Source organism: Mycteria americana, chromosome 7 (genome assembly GCF_035582795.1).
Source record: "Mycteria americana isolate JAX WOST 10 ecotype Jacksonville Zoo and Gardens chromosome 7, USCA_MyAme_1.0, whole genome shotgun sequence".
Classification (NCBI taxonomy): Eukaryota; Metazoa; Chordata; class Aves; order Ciconiiformes; family Ciconiidae; genus Mycteria; species Mycteria americana.
This window is the reverse complement of record NC_134371.1, coordinates 39461180-39472414: the sequence shown is the minus strand read 5'-3', so window position 1 is coordinate 39472414 and position 11235 is coordinate 39461180. Positions and strand designations below refer to the sequence as shown.

General features: G+C 44.8%; 1 protein-coding gene across 4 annotated transcripts in view; it reads left to right on the top strand.

Moving 5' to 3' along the window:
• Positions 1-408: 408 nt before the first annotated feature.
• ACBD6 (acyl-CoA binding domain containing 6) overlaps positions 409-11235 on the top strand; it is an 89199-nt gene continuing 78372 nt past the window's right edge. The window contains exons 1-3 of one of the 4 annotated variants that reach the window (XM_075507961.1): positions 409-690; positions 7198-7262; positions 7794-7890. In XM_075507961.1, the coding sequence (XP_075364076.1) occupies positions 484-690; positions 7198-7262; positions 7794-7890 (369 nt within the window). In that variant the 5' untranslated portion in view covers positions 409-483. The remainder of the gene's footprint in view (positions 691-7197; positions 7263-7793; positions 7891-11235) is intronic. The other 3 variants (XM_075507959.1, XM_075507962.1, XM_075507960.1) reach the window with 3 other exon arrangements.

The following is an 11235-nucleotide window of genomic DNA, read 5'->3' as shown; positions in this document are numbered from 1 at the left end:
CCCGCCGCCCCGCTGCCGCCCGGCCCGGAGCTGCGGGCGGCCTGCGAGTGCCCTCCAGCGGCAGCGGGGACGCGGCGGGTCCGCCCCCGGCCCGGCCGCCGCGGGAGCGGTGGCACCGGCCCCCAGGACAGGACCTCGGGGGACGCGGGTCCCAGCCAAGGGCAAAGGGGGGTTTGGGGGCGCGGGCTGCTGGGGGGGAGGGGGGGACTCACCTTTGGCAAAGGTTATAAAAACTTTGAGGGTGCGGGCATCCCCCTCGTCCGGTGTTTCTTTTTAATCACCATCAGCAGAGCCGCGGGCGAGGGGTTATGAAGCCGGGCTTAGGGGACATGCCTCCCGCTCGCCGACATGCTGCTCTTGGACCCGCGGCCGCCCGGAACCCTCGGGCACGGTGCGCGTTTCCCGCCGGGCGGCCCGGCCGCGCGTACCGAGGCGTGAGGGGGACCGGCGCGGCGGGCGGACCCGGGCGGGCGGCGGGCCGCCATGGCGTCGCCCCCGCTGGCGGCGGCTGTGGTGGCGGCTGCGGCCGGCAGCGGCGGCGAGACGAGCTCGGGCTCCGAGGAGACGGGGACGGCGCCGCCGGGCCGCGACCTGGCCGCGCTCTTCGAGCAGGCGGCCGAGCGGCTGCCGGCGCTGCTGCCCGCTGCCAGCAAGGAGCAGCTGCTCTACCTGTACGCCCGCTACAAGCAGGTGAGGCGGGACCGGGGTGGCCCGGCCCGACCCACGGCCTGGGCCCCGGCACGCCGCGGCCAGCGCCTGGCTGCGGGTGGGGCCTGGGGCCCGGGCGAAGGAGCGGGGCGGGGCCCGGGCCGGTACCCGGGTGGCTGGGCCTGGGGCTCTCCCACGGCCGCCGGCCGAAGGCCTGGGCGGCCGCTGCACAAAACGTGGCGATGCCAAGTGGAAAAAGTTGTGTCGGGGGCTGTGGGAAGCGGGGGTGCGGGGAGCTTTCTGTCCAGCACAAAGTTCGGTGTCGCTGGCTTCGCCCGTGGTAAAGGTAGACTAAGTCTGATGGGACAGAGTCGTGCTAAATTCATCACTGGTTCTGGTTCCTCGCCTTTCCCCTCAGTGTAGGTAGCCCTAACGCCACACCGCTTGCCTCTGCTGGGGAGACATCGGTTTGGCTTTAGCGGACCGCACGGTGGATTGCAGTCGGGTGTCGGTGTGGAGGATTTAGCTTTTGTCGTCGGTTGTGACAGGTCACTGCTGGGTTGGTGGCCTGTCCGAGTGTCCGCTGAGTCTTTGCAGAGTGACTCGTCTGGTGAATACAGCTGCCTCGCCTGTGTCTGCCCGGCTCCCCGCGTGTGCTGGGTGACAAGGCGACCCAGGCAGGCTAGAGAAGGTGATTGAGTGGCTTGCAGCGCAGGGCTAGTGCTGGTGCTCACCTCCCCGCTAGAGACATTGGGGATCTGCAGTAACAACCCAGGTGTGAGCATTAAATCTTTGAGGTTTTGATGTGACCACGTGAAGGACGTGCCTGTGCAGATCTGTCTGTGGAGGGCCTTAGAGTGGACTGGGAAACTAAACGGGTTGGTTCTAGTTATAATGTTGAACGTGACTCCTTTTCCCATTCAGTCCCTGAGAATTGAGTGAGCTGTAGGATGCATCCTACGGGAACACACAGTGTAACTTTTTTGCTGCTCTTGTGGGAGAATTTATGTAAAATAAGCCAAAAAAGCACCAATTAAGATATGAAGGACAGTAATAATCACCTAAACTGGAGAAACAGAAAAATTATAAGTATTGTTACATCTGGAAGACTAAAGAGTAAAAGTACAAATATGACTCAGGTGTGTGGCAGGAGGTGCTGCCTTGGCTTGAAAACTGAATGTGGAGCTGAATCCCACCTGTTTGGATTAATAGTCGAAGTTAGGTGTGCACATCTTCCCCATGATTTTCCTCCCATATGGAATACCCTTGTCCTACTACTGCCACTTATAAGTGCTTTCATTTTTTAATGCAATATTTAATTATCTTCCAAGCTCCTAGGCTGTGGTTTGTGGACATTAATTGTATTAAAAGCAAACTGGTCATGTGAGGTTTTCTTTTCAGATTTTTCTAGTGCTTTAACAGGTCTCCAAGTTTCTCTTTCCCTTTTTGAGAAAAAGGGGGGGGTAGAAAAAAGATATTGGGAGAACTTTAAGAATAACAACACCATGCCTAGGATGAGATGAAAAGAAAGGGTGTTTTTTCTTTTCTGTAATTTTTTGGCTGTATTCTCAGGAGATTTGTTGCAAATAACCTGTTATTTTTTTTCGCTCTGTTGCAAATGCTTTGTAACTGTCCTAGGTGGAAATGGGAAGGCATTACTTGCATATCAGCTTGTGATTGTCAGTAGACTCCAGAGGGTTTCCTGGTGTTAGCTCTGTAAGACAAATAAGGTGTTTAATGTTAAAAATTACTTAAGTCAAAGCTATTTCACAACAGTTTTGATACAAGTCAGAAAAAGCTGATAACACTGTGTCAGCACAGATTTCCAGTTGCCTTCAGCTGACAGGAACAGGGCACTTCTGTCCTCTTTTCCACTGTCCTTCTTGTCCCTGGCCAAGCAGGATGCACCAGCAAGTGCCTTTGTGCTCCTTGGTTTCAGGCTGTGCTTGGCTCCGGGGTTTCTGTGCCTTTGGCTGCCCAGTGCTGTCCAGAAAGGTACCATCCCTGTTACATAGTGCCTGGGAGGGCAGCGCTGGTGGTGGAGATGGGAGAAGTTTGCTAGCACAGCTACTGCAGGATTGTGCTCTGCTAACTTTGAGTTTTGCAGCATTTTGTGCTTTAAATCAAAATGAGGGCGCTTAATGCAAGTTTTCTCTGTTTAATTATAGCAGCCGTATCAGTATGCATAATGGGCTGCTAATATATTACTCCGGTGGACAGTAGTATTGCTAGCACACAAAAGGTGCTGACTCAGATCTGTCCAGTGTCCTTGATTTGGCATCCTTGTCTTTCCTCAGTTTAGTGTTTTGTGTCACTAAGGGCTTTGATTTAAGGTACAGCACCATCATAAAAGAGGTGACAGTAACAGCTGAGCTGTCTGTTAAAATACTGTATGTTATTTATTTCAAACTATTTGGGTATATAGGCTTTTTCCTGGAATTTTATTACCTTTTATTGGAGGCCATTTCAGGATTTTATTACTTTTCTCTCTGATTTTGTTTATGTGTCAGAGACTTGAAAATAAGGGAATTGCTTAGTTGTCATCTCCAGTGAGGTTTTTAGAAGATGTTGCTGAGTTTACGACTCTGCCCCAGAGCAGGAGGAAGAACAGACTAGTCAGTAGGGCTCTGGGCTGGGACTGATTTTCTGGTTTTCCCCCTATTTTCTGTGTGGCTTTGGGCAAATCACTTGTCTGTGCCTTCAGTCTGTAGTGGTGAAGCGAAGATAGCGTTTGCCGGTTGCATTGAGGATGCAAAAAACTGAGGTTCAGAAACTAGTAATGGAGACCAATGTAGTGGTCATCATTCAGAGAGGGGAGGGAATCCAGAACATGCTGGAAATGATCGGACTGAGAAAACTGCCCTACCACGAGGAGGATGTGCCAGTGTCTACATAAATGCCGAGAGGTGCAGGCAAGCTGGAAACCCAGTGCCGCTGGCAAAACAGGGCTTATGCTGTCTCTGACTGTAGGCTCAAGAATATAATCCCATTTTTGCATGACGTCTTTCAAATATTGTAGAACATCATACTACAAAACTGCCCTGAACACAGGAGTTTCTGCCTGCAGCTTCCTGTTGCGTGGAGCGGTGTGATGGCACTGATTCGGCATTACCAGCGTCATGCTCTCTGTCTCTCTGGGACATACAGCCTCTTGGTCATCAGGGCCAGGACCCCTTGCCTCTGTGCTTGATGTTTGCTTGTTCTTCCTTACACCCTACTTTCAGTCAGTTGAGTACAGGGCTTTCCCATGGGTTAGGGCAGGTTAATGGGGCAGAGCTTTGGGCAGGAACAGGCAGGAATTCCTGTCTTGCCAAAGGAATTCAGCTTGCCCTGTGTACAGTTAGAGCGTAGTCCTGCTGTGCATGAAGGTGAGTTCTGTTCTTGTTACTGCTCCGTAGAGAGGCTGCAAATGTGATTCACCTTACAAGATTTACAATCGGGTAAGAATATTTGGCTGGAACTCCCTGCTGTATAAATGTATTTGTTGAAAAATTAGCAAAGAGCTGTTTTACCACCACCACTGGGGGGGTGGGGTGGGGGTGTTATCAATTGTGGAGTAATGCGTAAGGACAATCTCAAGGTTTCTCACAGTCTGGACCAGCAGCTGAAGTTGTATGGGGATGGTGTGCAGCGCTAACACGCCTCTGAGCATCTGTCTATCCGAGCACTCTTCTGAATGTTGTGACCTTCAGCTCTCAGGTGAAGGCCTCATCCAAGGTTTCTGGATTTCCATTTTGGCCACAAATGGAGACGTCTGCAGACACTTCCGATTTGCAGCTGCCTGGGTCATCTTTTGTACGATTCATGAGTATAATGCCTGGAGGCAACTGCATGCAGAAGCAAGACTGGGAAAGTATTTAATGCATTCTGGCTGTCTTCTTTTTTTTTAATGCAGCTGATGAACTGTAAATGAGGAGAGCTAAGCATCAAGTGACCAGTCAGCCCCCTGGAGACCATCAGTAATTATTTTGTGGACACAGAATGAGAAACTCTGACTTGAAATACTAATACAGGCTCTTGTCTTTCTGCTGGTTATGGAGAAAAACAGCTTTTGAGGCCCTCCAGGGAAGTAGCAGGAAGGCAGAATCCTTCACAAAATTCCCCCCCGGTATTTGCCATGAATTTGCACTGGCATATTTAGCTAAAACTCACCTTCCTTGGCTCTCAGGCTCACGTCCCATCTAATGTTAGATTCCTGGTTGGTTTCTGATGCATTATGGAGTCTTGCAGCAAAAAGAGGGAAGCCAAAACGTTTATTTTCTTCTTTCCAACAAACCCATTGCAAGCCTTTTTAATATATCTTAAAATAGCAAACAGGGCACAAGTGCACTTTTTTGCCTTCTTAATGGATGAAATTTAACTACTGTTCCTTGATTTGTATTACTATCAATGTTACCAGCAGTCTCTCCTGACGCTGGTACAGCCTTTGAATGCCAGATCTAAAAAGAGGAAACTGCTGTTGTGTTTTGATGACGGTAGTGGAAAATTAATATTAAAACAGACGAGACTTTTCTTTTTTATCCAACTTGGCCAATTTTTGTAGGTTAGATGTTGAACTAAAGAATTGCTGAGCAGGCATTTTCTGTACAGTTAATGAATTTGCATTTTATTTCCATGTTTGTTTTGTCTTTTAAAAAAAGTGGTCCAGTTCACCTCTGAGCAGAGGAGAAAACATTTACAGTACAACATGAATCATGACTGATTTATAGGACTTAACTGTTGCTAGCCCTTTCTCTTATTTCTCCATGAAATGTGATATGTTGTTTTAAAGGCCAGCTAAGATGTTCTAATTTGAATGAATTGCTCACTGGGAGACAGTCAGATGTACAGAAAATTAATTTCAGTTACAGTCACTCATATCCTCTAACGCTTTAAATGAAAACATAGTGTAACTAATAAATATCTCTCAGTATGGGCATGCTCTCTTTAAAGCCTGATTAATGATTCCATCCTCAGCATAAAATCCCCACCCGGTTAAGGTGAAGAATTGTTAGTTGATTTAAGCACTTCACCTGCCTGAACACTTGAGCATATTTCATAAAACATTTGATGAATGCAGTTTAGTTTTGCTTGGCTAACAAAATGTTCAACCAGCAGCCTTTGCCCACCTCCAAAACATAACCTGTGTTGCCTCCCTGGGGTCTGCTTAAATACCCCTTCCGTGGTGGGCTTCCTTTGCCTGGGCTGTGCCCTGTGTTACGGGGACTTGCTGTGATAACTGCTTTCCAGGGGCTATTGCATTTGGAGCTGTGGTTCTGCTCTGGACTCTGGCTCCTACAGTCTTTCATCATCCCTGTGGGATATATGCACTTTCATTTTTAAAAAAGTAAAAAAAAAAAAAAATCATGTTTTGTGTAAATTCATTCCCTATCACAATGATACTTTATTTTCAGTTAGATTCATTTTACCAGTGACGCCTATGTGCAAAGGGCTTTATTTTCTATGAGAACAGGGCACTGATAACAGCCAGATCTGGTGAGTCCTGACCCATATTCCCTGGCTCTTCCAGGCAGGCACGGAGGCAAGTTCACTTATACGTTCTCCTGAGCTGACTTCAACAAAATATCTATGTTACCCAAATCTCAACCTGCTATTTGCTCTGTTCTTGAGGCAATTGTCAGCGCTGGTCTTTTTGCAGGAATGTGGTTGTGCCTTTGGAGCCCTGGGCAGGCGTAGTCTCTCAGTCCTCTTGTGTTCCCCTTTGTGGGTGAGCTTACTAAGGAGATGCAGCCGCTAGACTTCCCTGCAGTAAAAGGAAGGGCTTTGTATTTGTCCCATCAGTACACCACCCTATGGAAAAGTGCCTGAATCCCACTGGCACCAAGTCCATTTTACACTGGCTATAAGATTTTTTCCGTATATCCATCCACCAATTCTGGCTTGTTCCCTTGCTTCCTTGTTTTTCTTATTTCCCGCCTGCCCCATTTTAACTTTTGGCTTGCTTCTGACAGACTGGTTCATCTCCAGCACTCAGGCCTTGACTTGTCTCTCACGCAGTGCTTCCTATGTAGCCAGATGCCTCGGAGCAAATTCAGAAGCTGCTTGGCATTCCTTTGCTCTGAGTTTGTCCCCTTGCCTTCCAGAGGACCTTGAATTTTCAAGAAAAGTCTGTTTACTTGAGCTTTGTGCAAAAGCAGGTGAAGTTCAGCCTTCATGAATAATCATCTCTGTAGAAACCCTAATCAACAGAATTTTTCTTGATACTGGTGGAGGATGAGGCATTTGGCTGGGTAATAAACATAACATTAAGCGAGAAATCACTTGCTGGTTATCCCTGTTGGGTAATGCATGCAAAAGAAATGAGCTGCATAACAAAATTGCTTCCCTTGCATCGCACAAAGAAAACACAGGGATGCAGAGGCGCTAATAACTGCGAGAGAGCTAAAGTGAGGGTAAGATGGGGTTGAGTTGTGTCAGTTCTTTCCCTCAAAAACCTTTCCTCTGGGCGCAAGAACAAAATTACCCTGAAACCATCAGAACCCAGTATTCCCTTATGCGAGTCCCCTTCCCTTTGATTTGTTCTAACAGAAGGAAATTTCTTTTCTTTAGGTGAAATTTGGAACCTGCAACACTCCCAAGCCAAGCTTCTTTGATTTTGAGGGAAAGCAGAAATGGTAAGAGGAAATCCTTGTAATTCCTAGCAATTTCTGGCTCTATTTTTTTGTTGCATCTTGCCTCATCTGTTGACAGATTATGGACCTAGAGGATGTCAACTCTTGAGAGTCTGCCACTGAACTGGCTTTAAAATCCTTTGTTTAATAGGGAAACGTTTGCTGCTATGCCTGATGCAGACATGAAATACCAGACTCCTGTATTTACCTTGGTCATCCAGAATTAGCCTGCATACAACAAACATTTCGTGAACATAGCTATAGCTTTACAAACAGCTTTACTTCGTGAACACAAACTATGTTCCAGCCTGGATCAGGATCCCCTGAAAGATCCTTTCACAGTGGAGTGCTGCACTGATGGTGGCCATTCATGGCTTCAGAGAAAAGTTGACCATTTCAAACTGAATGAAAGATGGCTTTGCACCCCCTGAAAGTATTTAGATGAATCTGGTTCACTGTGTCCCATTGATGACACTATAAAAACACATTATGCTGTCTCCAAGTGGCTCGCTGATGTTTTGCTCTCTCTCCTAGGGAGGCTTGGAATGCCCTGGGAGATACCAGCCCGCATCAAGCTATGCAGGAGTATGTTGCTGCAGTGAAAAAACTGGACCCCAGTTGGAATCCACAGGTAGGAAACATGAAAATATTGTTCAGAAAACAAATCAGCATTTGTGTCTTTGTAAAGCTAACAATGGTTCAGCTTCACAGAGATTTTAATTGCTGCGTGGCAAACTTAATTTTTGAGCAGATTAAAGTCTAAATTCACTTTTAAAACTCTCCTTTTGTTATGACCAAAACATGAAGAACCATCTCTTTCATTCATAATTATCTTCATTACAGTGGGCGCATGCACAGGGTTGGTTTGGGTATAGTGATCTAATTTATTTTGCTTTTATTGGTTCATGCTGTATTTAGCATGTAAAGATACTTTTTATCCTTTTCTCATCTTTCTCTTTTCAACTACTATTTAAACTGTATTGTTGATCAATACAAAGTAATCTCCATGAAAGTGACATGAACTGAATGATCAATTCTAAAAATGTTTCCTTTTTGTTTCGATGCAGCAAATTACCAAATCTGATTATGATTAGGTACTCCAACATAACAAGTGTGTTTGTAAGTCCTGTATGTGTGTGTTATAGGGAGACTGTACTGTCATTTTAATTAATCTGTCTTTCATCTACCAGATTTATTACTTGATTGAATATTTAAGGATATCTCCCTTTTTATAGACTGATTTTTATACAATTTTTAAAGAGGATTGCTCTTTAGAAAAAGTATTGCCTTTGATTGGAGATAGAGTGGAGATATTTCACTAATAGCAAAATGCTGAAGGCATGGTAATTTCTTTTCACGGTAGGAAATAGATTTGGTTTTGGTCCTGTGCTTTGGAAGCAAAATCTTCTGTGAGCACAAGCCTATGAATCGAGAATTTGATTCTCAGTTGTCTTCTGATGCTGTTCTGGAGACTTAAGAGTAATTGTGTTTTCTTCACTAGTTCATGTTTCATGGCGTTGATCCTGTTTTTGCAGCAAAGAAGTATTGTCATTTAGAGGAAACCCTTTTTAATGCCCTTGGGGAAAATAGCTTTATATGCTGTGCAGTGCAGTTAGCAATATGCTGTGAAGTGCGGTTAGCAAAAGCTAGCTGCATGCTATGTAAATTCTTGTCCAATCTAAAATTCTCATACAGAAATAAAATAATTTAAAAAGAATCTATGTACGATCCTGAATGAGGAAATGTCTAGCAATGTAAAGTGAAACATATGAATATTCATTAAACAACAAAAAAACCCCCAACACTTTCCTGAATTTTTATGGATAGAGCTTCTGTTCATAAAAAGACTTCTCATGCATGGTGACAAGCTTAGCTTTGGGTACTCCCTTCACTTTCTTGCCTCAGAGGAATACTTATTGTCACAGATGTGACCTTTGGGTTACAAAGCTGTAAGCTAGGAAAGTGAAATAATCTGTTAGTTTTAAAAAAAATATTTTAAAGAAGCCATACAGCAAACAAATAAGTTTGCAGCGCTGCTCCTCCCCTCTTCCCCTAAGGTGAGGAATGAATGCATGTGAGCATGTTTCTTCCCATTGCTGTCCTTGCATAAGCCTGTCCCCAGGACTCAGCAGAAACTAGGCTATTCTGGGTAATGCTGTTGCACCAGCGTGTTTGCTCGTTCGTGTGTTGCTCCGTCCTTCCTTTTTGAATAGTTGACGCAAGAAATGTGGACTTGCCGGAGGAGAGTGATGCTGGAGCTTGAACAGAACTTTCTGTGAAGATGGCACGGCTGAGTTGTCAGAGTGGTTTAAAGCAATGTGATTTTCTTTCTTCAGATGCTTTTCTTGTAGTGCTTAAATAGCTCTGCTTCTGTCACTCATGTAACAATGCATATATTTCTTGACTTTTTGAAGCCAGGGATTTTTTTCCTTTGTGTGGTCTCAGTTCACAGAGCTATAATGCTGAGGAAAATCCGTAGGGTGTTATCTGGTTTACTGTCCCTGCACTGCTGCACAGGTGTCACATTTCTTGTCCTGACTCTTTCCTTTTCCTGTACCTTGCCTGTGACTGAGCTAGAAACCTGTTAAGAGATCTGAGTGCTTTACATTGAAGGAATATGCTCAGGCGCAGAAAGGCCTAGCAGAGGAAGTTACATTAGCAGAGAATGTAATTTAAAAGTTAGCATTAAAGTACAGGTGACATTGCTTTCTTTAAAAGAAGTCACGTGTTCTTCCTACTACATCTTCCTTTCAATTCCACTTTTATATGACCAAAATGCTATCAGCAGTCCTCTCAGTCTGGTCTGCCTCATGCTGCTCTGTACTCTCCCCCCCACCCCCAATCCACCTTCTAGAGCCACGAGAGGGAGCTCTGTTCTTTAAAATGATGGAGATGCATGTGTCGGGGGATGGAGATAAAGTAGCTATTTTAGTCTTCAAATTTCAAATTGGATTTATAGAAAAGATCTGTGGGTACATTACAAGGTGATTCATCACTGTCACTGTCATCGTGTCTTCTTTACATGCTCATCTGCTGGGTTCCTTTGAATTTTTCTTACGTTCAGTAGATCATGAATGAAATACTCCTAGTATTTGGTTAAAAGCAGTATAAAGTGTTTGGTACAAATTTGAAAAGTTCGGCTTTCAGATCATTATGAAACATAAATAGTAATTACAGTACAAGGGTGTTGAATTTGTCATTGTGCAGCTTCATGAATTTTGCTATTGTAAAGCTTTCTCAATATTACCCATGTATTTTCTCTTCAATAGTTCATCTCATCCCTTAAAGTTGTTCTTGTGTGTTATCTTAAATCCTCCTCAGTCTCCTGTTTCATATATTTGTAAAGGGTTTTTAATGTCTTGATCCTTTAGTACTAAATATGCAAAATTTAAAACTTAGAAACACCTTATCATTTTCATAGGTTCATTTTTTTCCCAGCAGATTTGCTGCTGTTCTGCAGCTTTCAGGCTGTCAGTATTTTTCTTAATAAACAGAATGGAACTAAATGCAGCATTTCTTATGCAGTCCAAATAGATCCACTTCTTCATTCCTTTTTCTTGATTTTTCATTGATTCATTCTTTCATATTGACCTTGCAGTTTCTGTATTAGTACATTTTCAGCATCAGACTGTAACTGCTATAGTTTAGTAATCTTTGCTTGTTTTGGATGGGGAAAACAACCAAAGTAAAAGCATTCTGATGCAGCAGGAGCACCCTGAATTTGTGTTCAGAAGCAATGAGAACACCACTAGCAGCCAAAATCTGACCTGCTGCTTCCTACTCCTGCATGGAGTTTGGAGTACCTGCACTTTATTAGGGGACAACTGAATGTGGAGAGGCAGTGGCACAGCTGTTCTCTGCTCTGTGAAGCTGGTATGCCACTTTTGATGGTAGAAGCACATCTGTTGGCTCATCTCTGTGGCTATTTCCAATATGTTTTCGTTTCTTCTTCACCCTTGCTGCTAGCAGGTTGTCT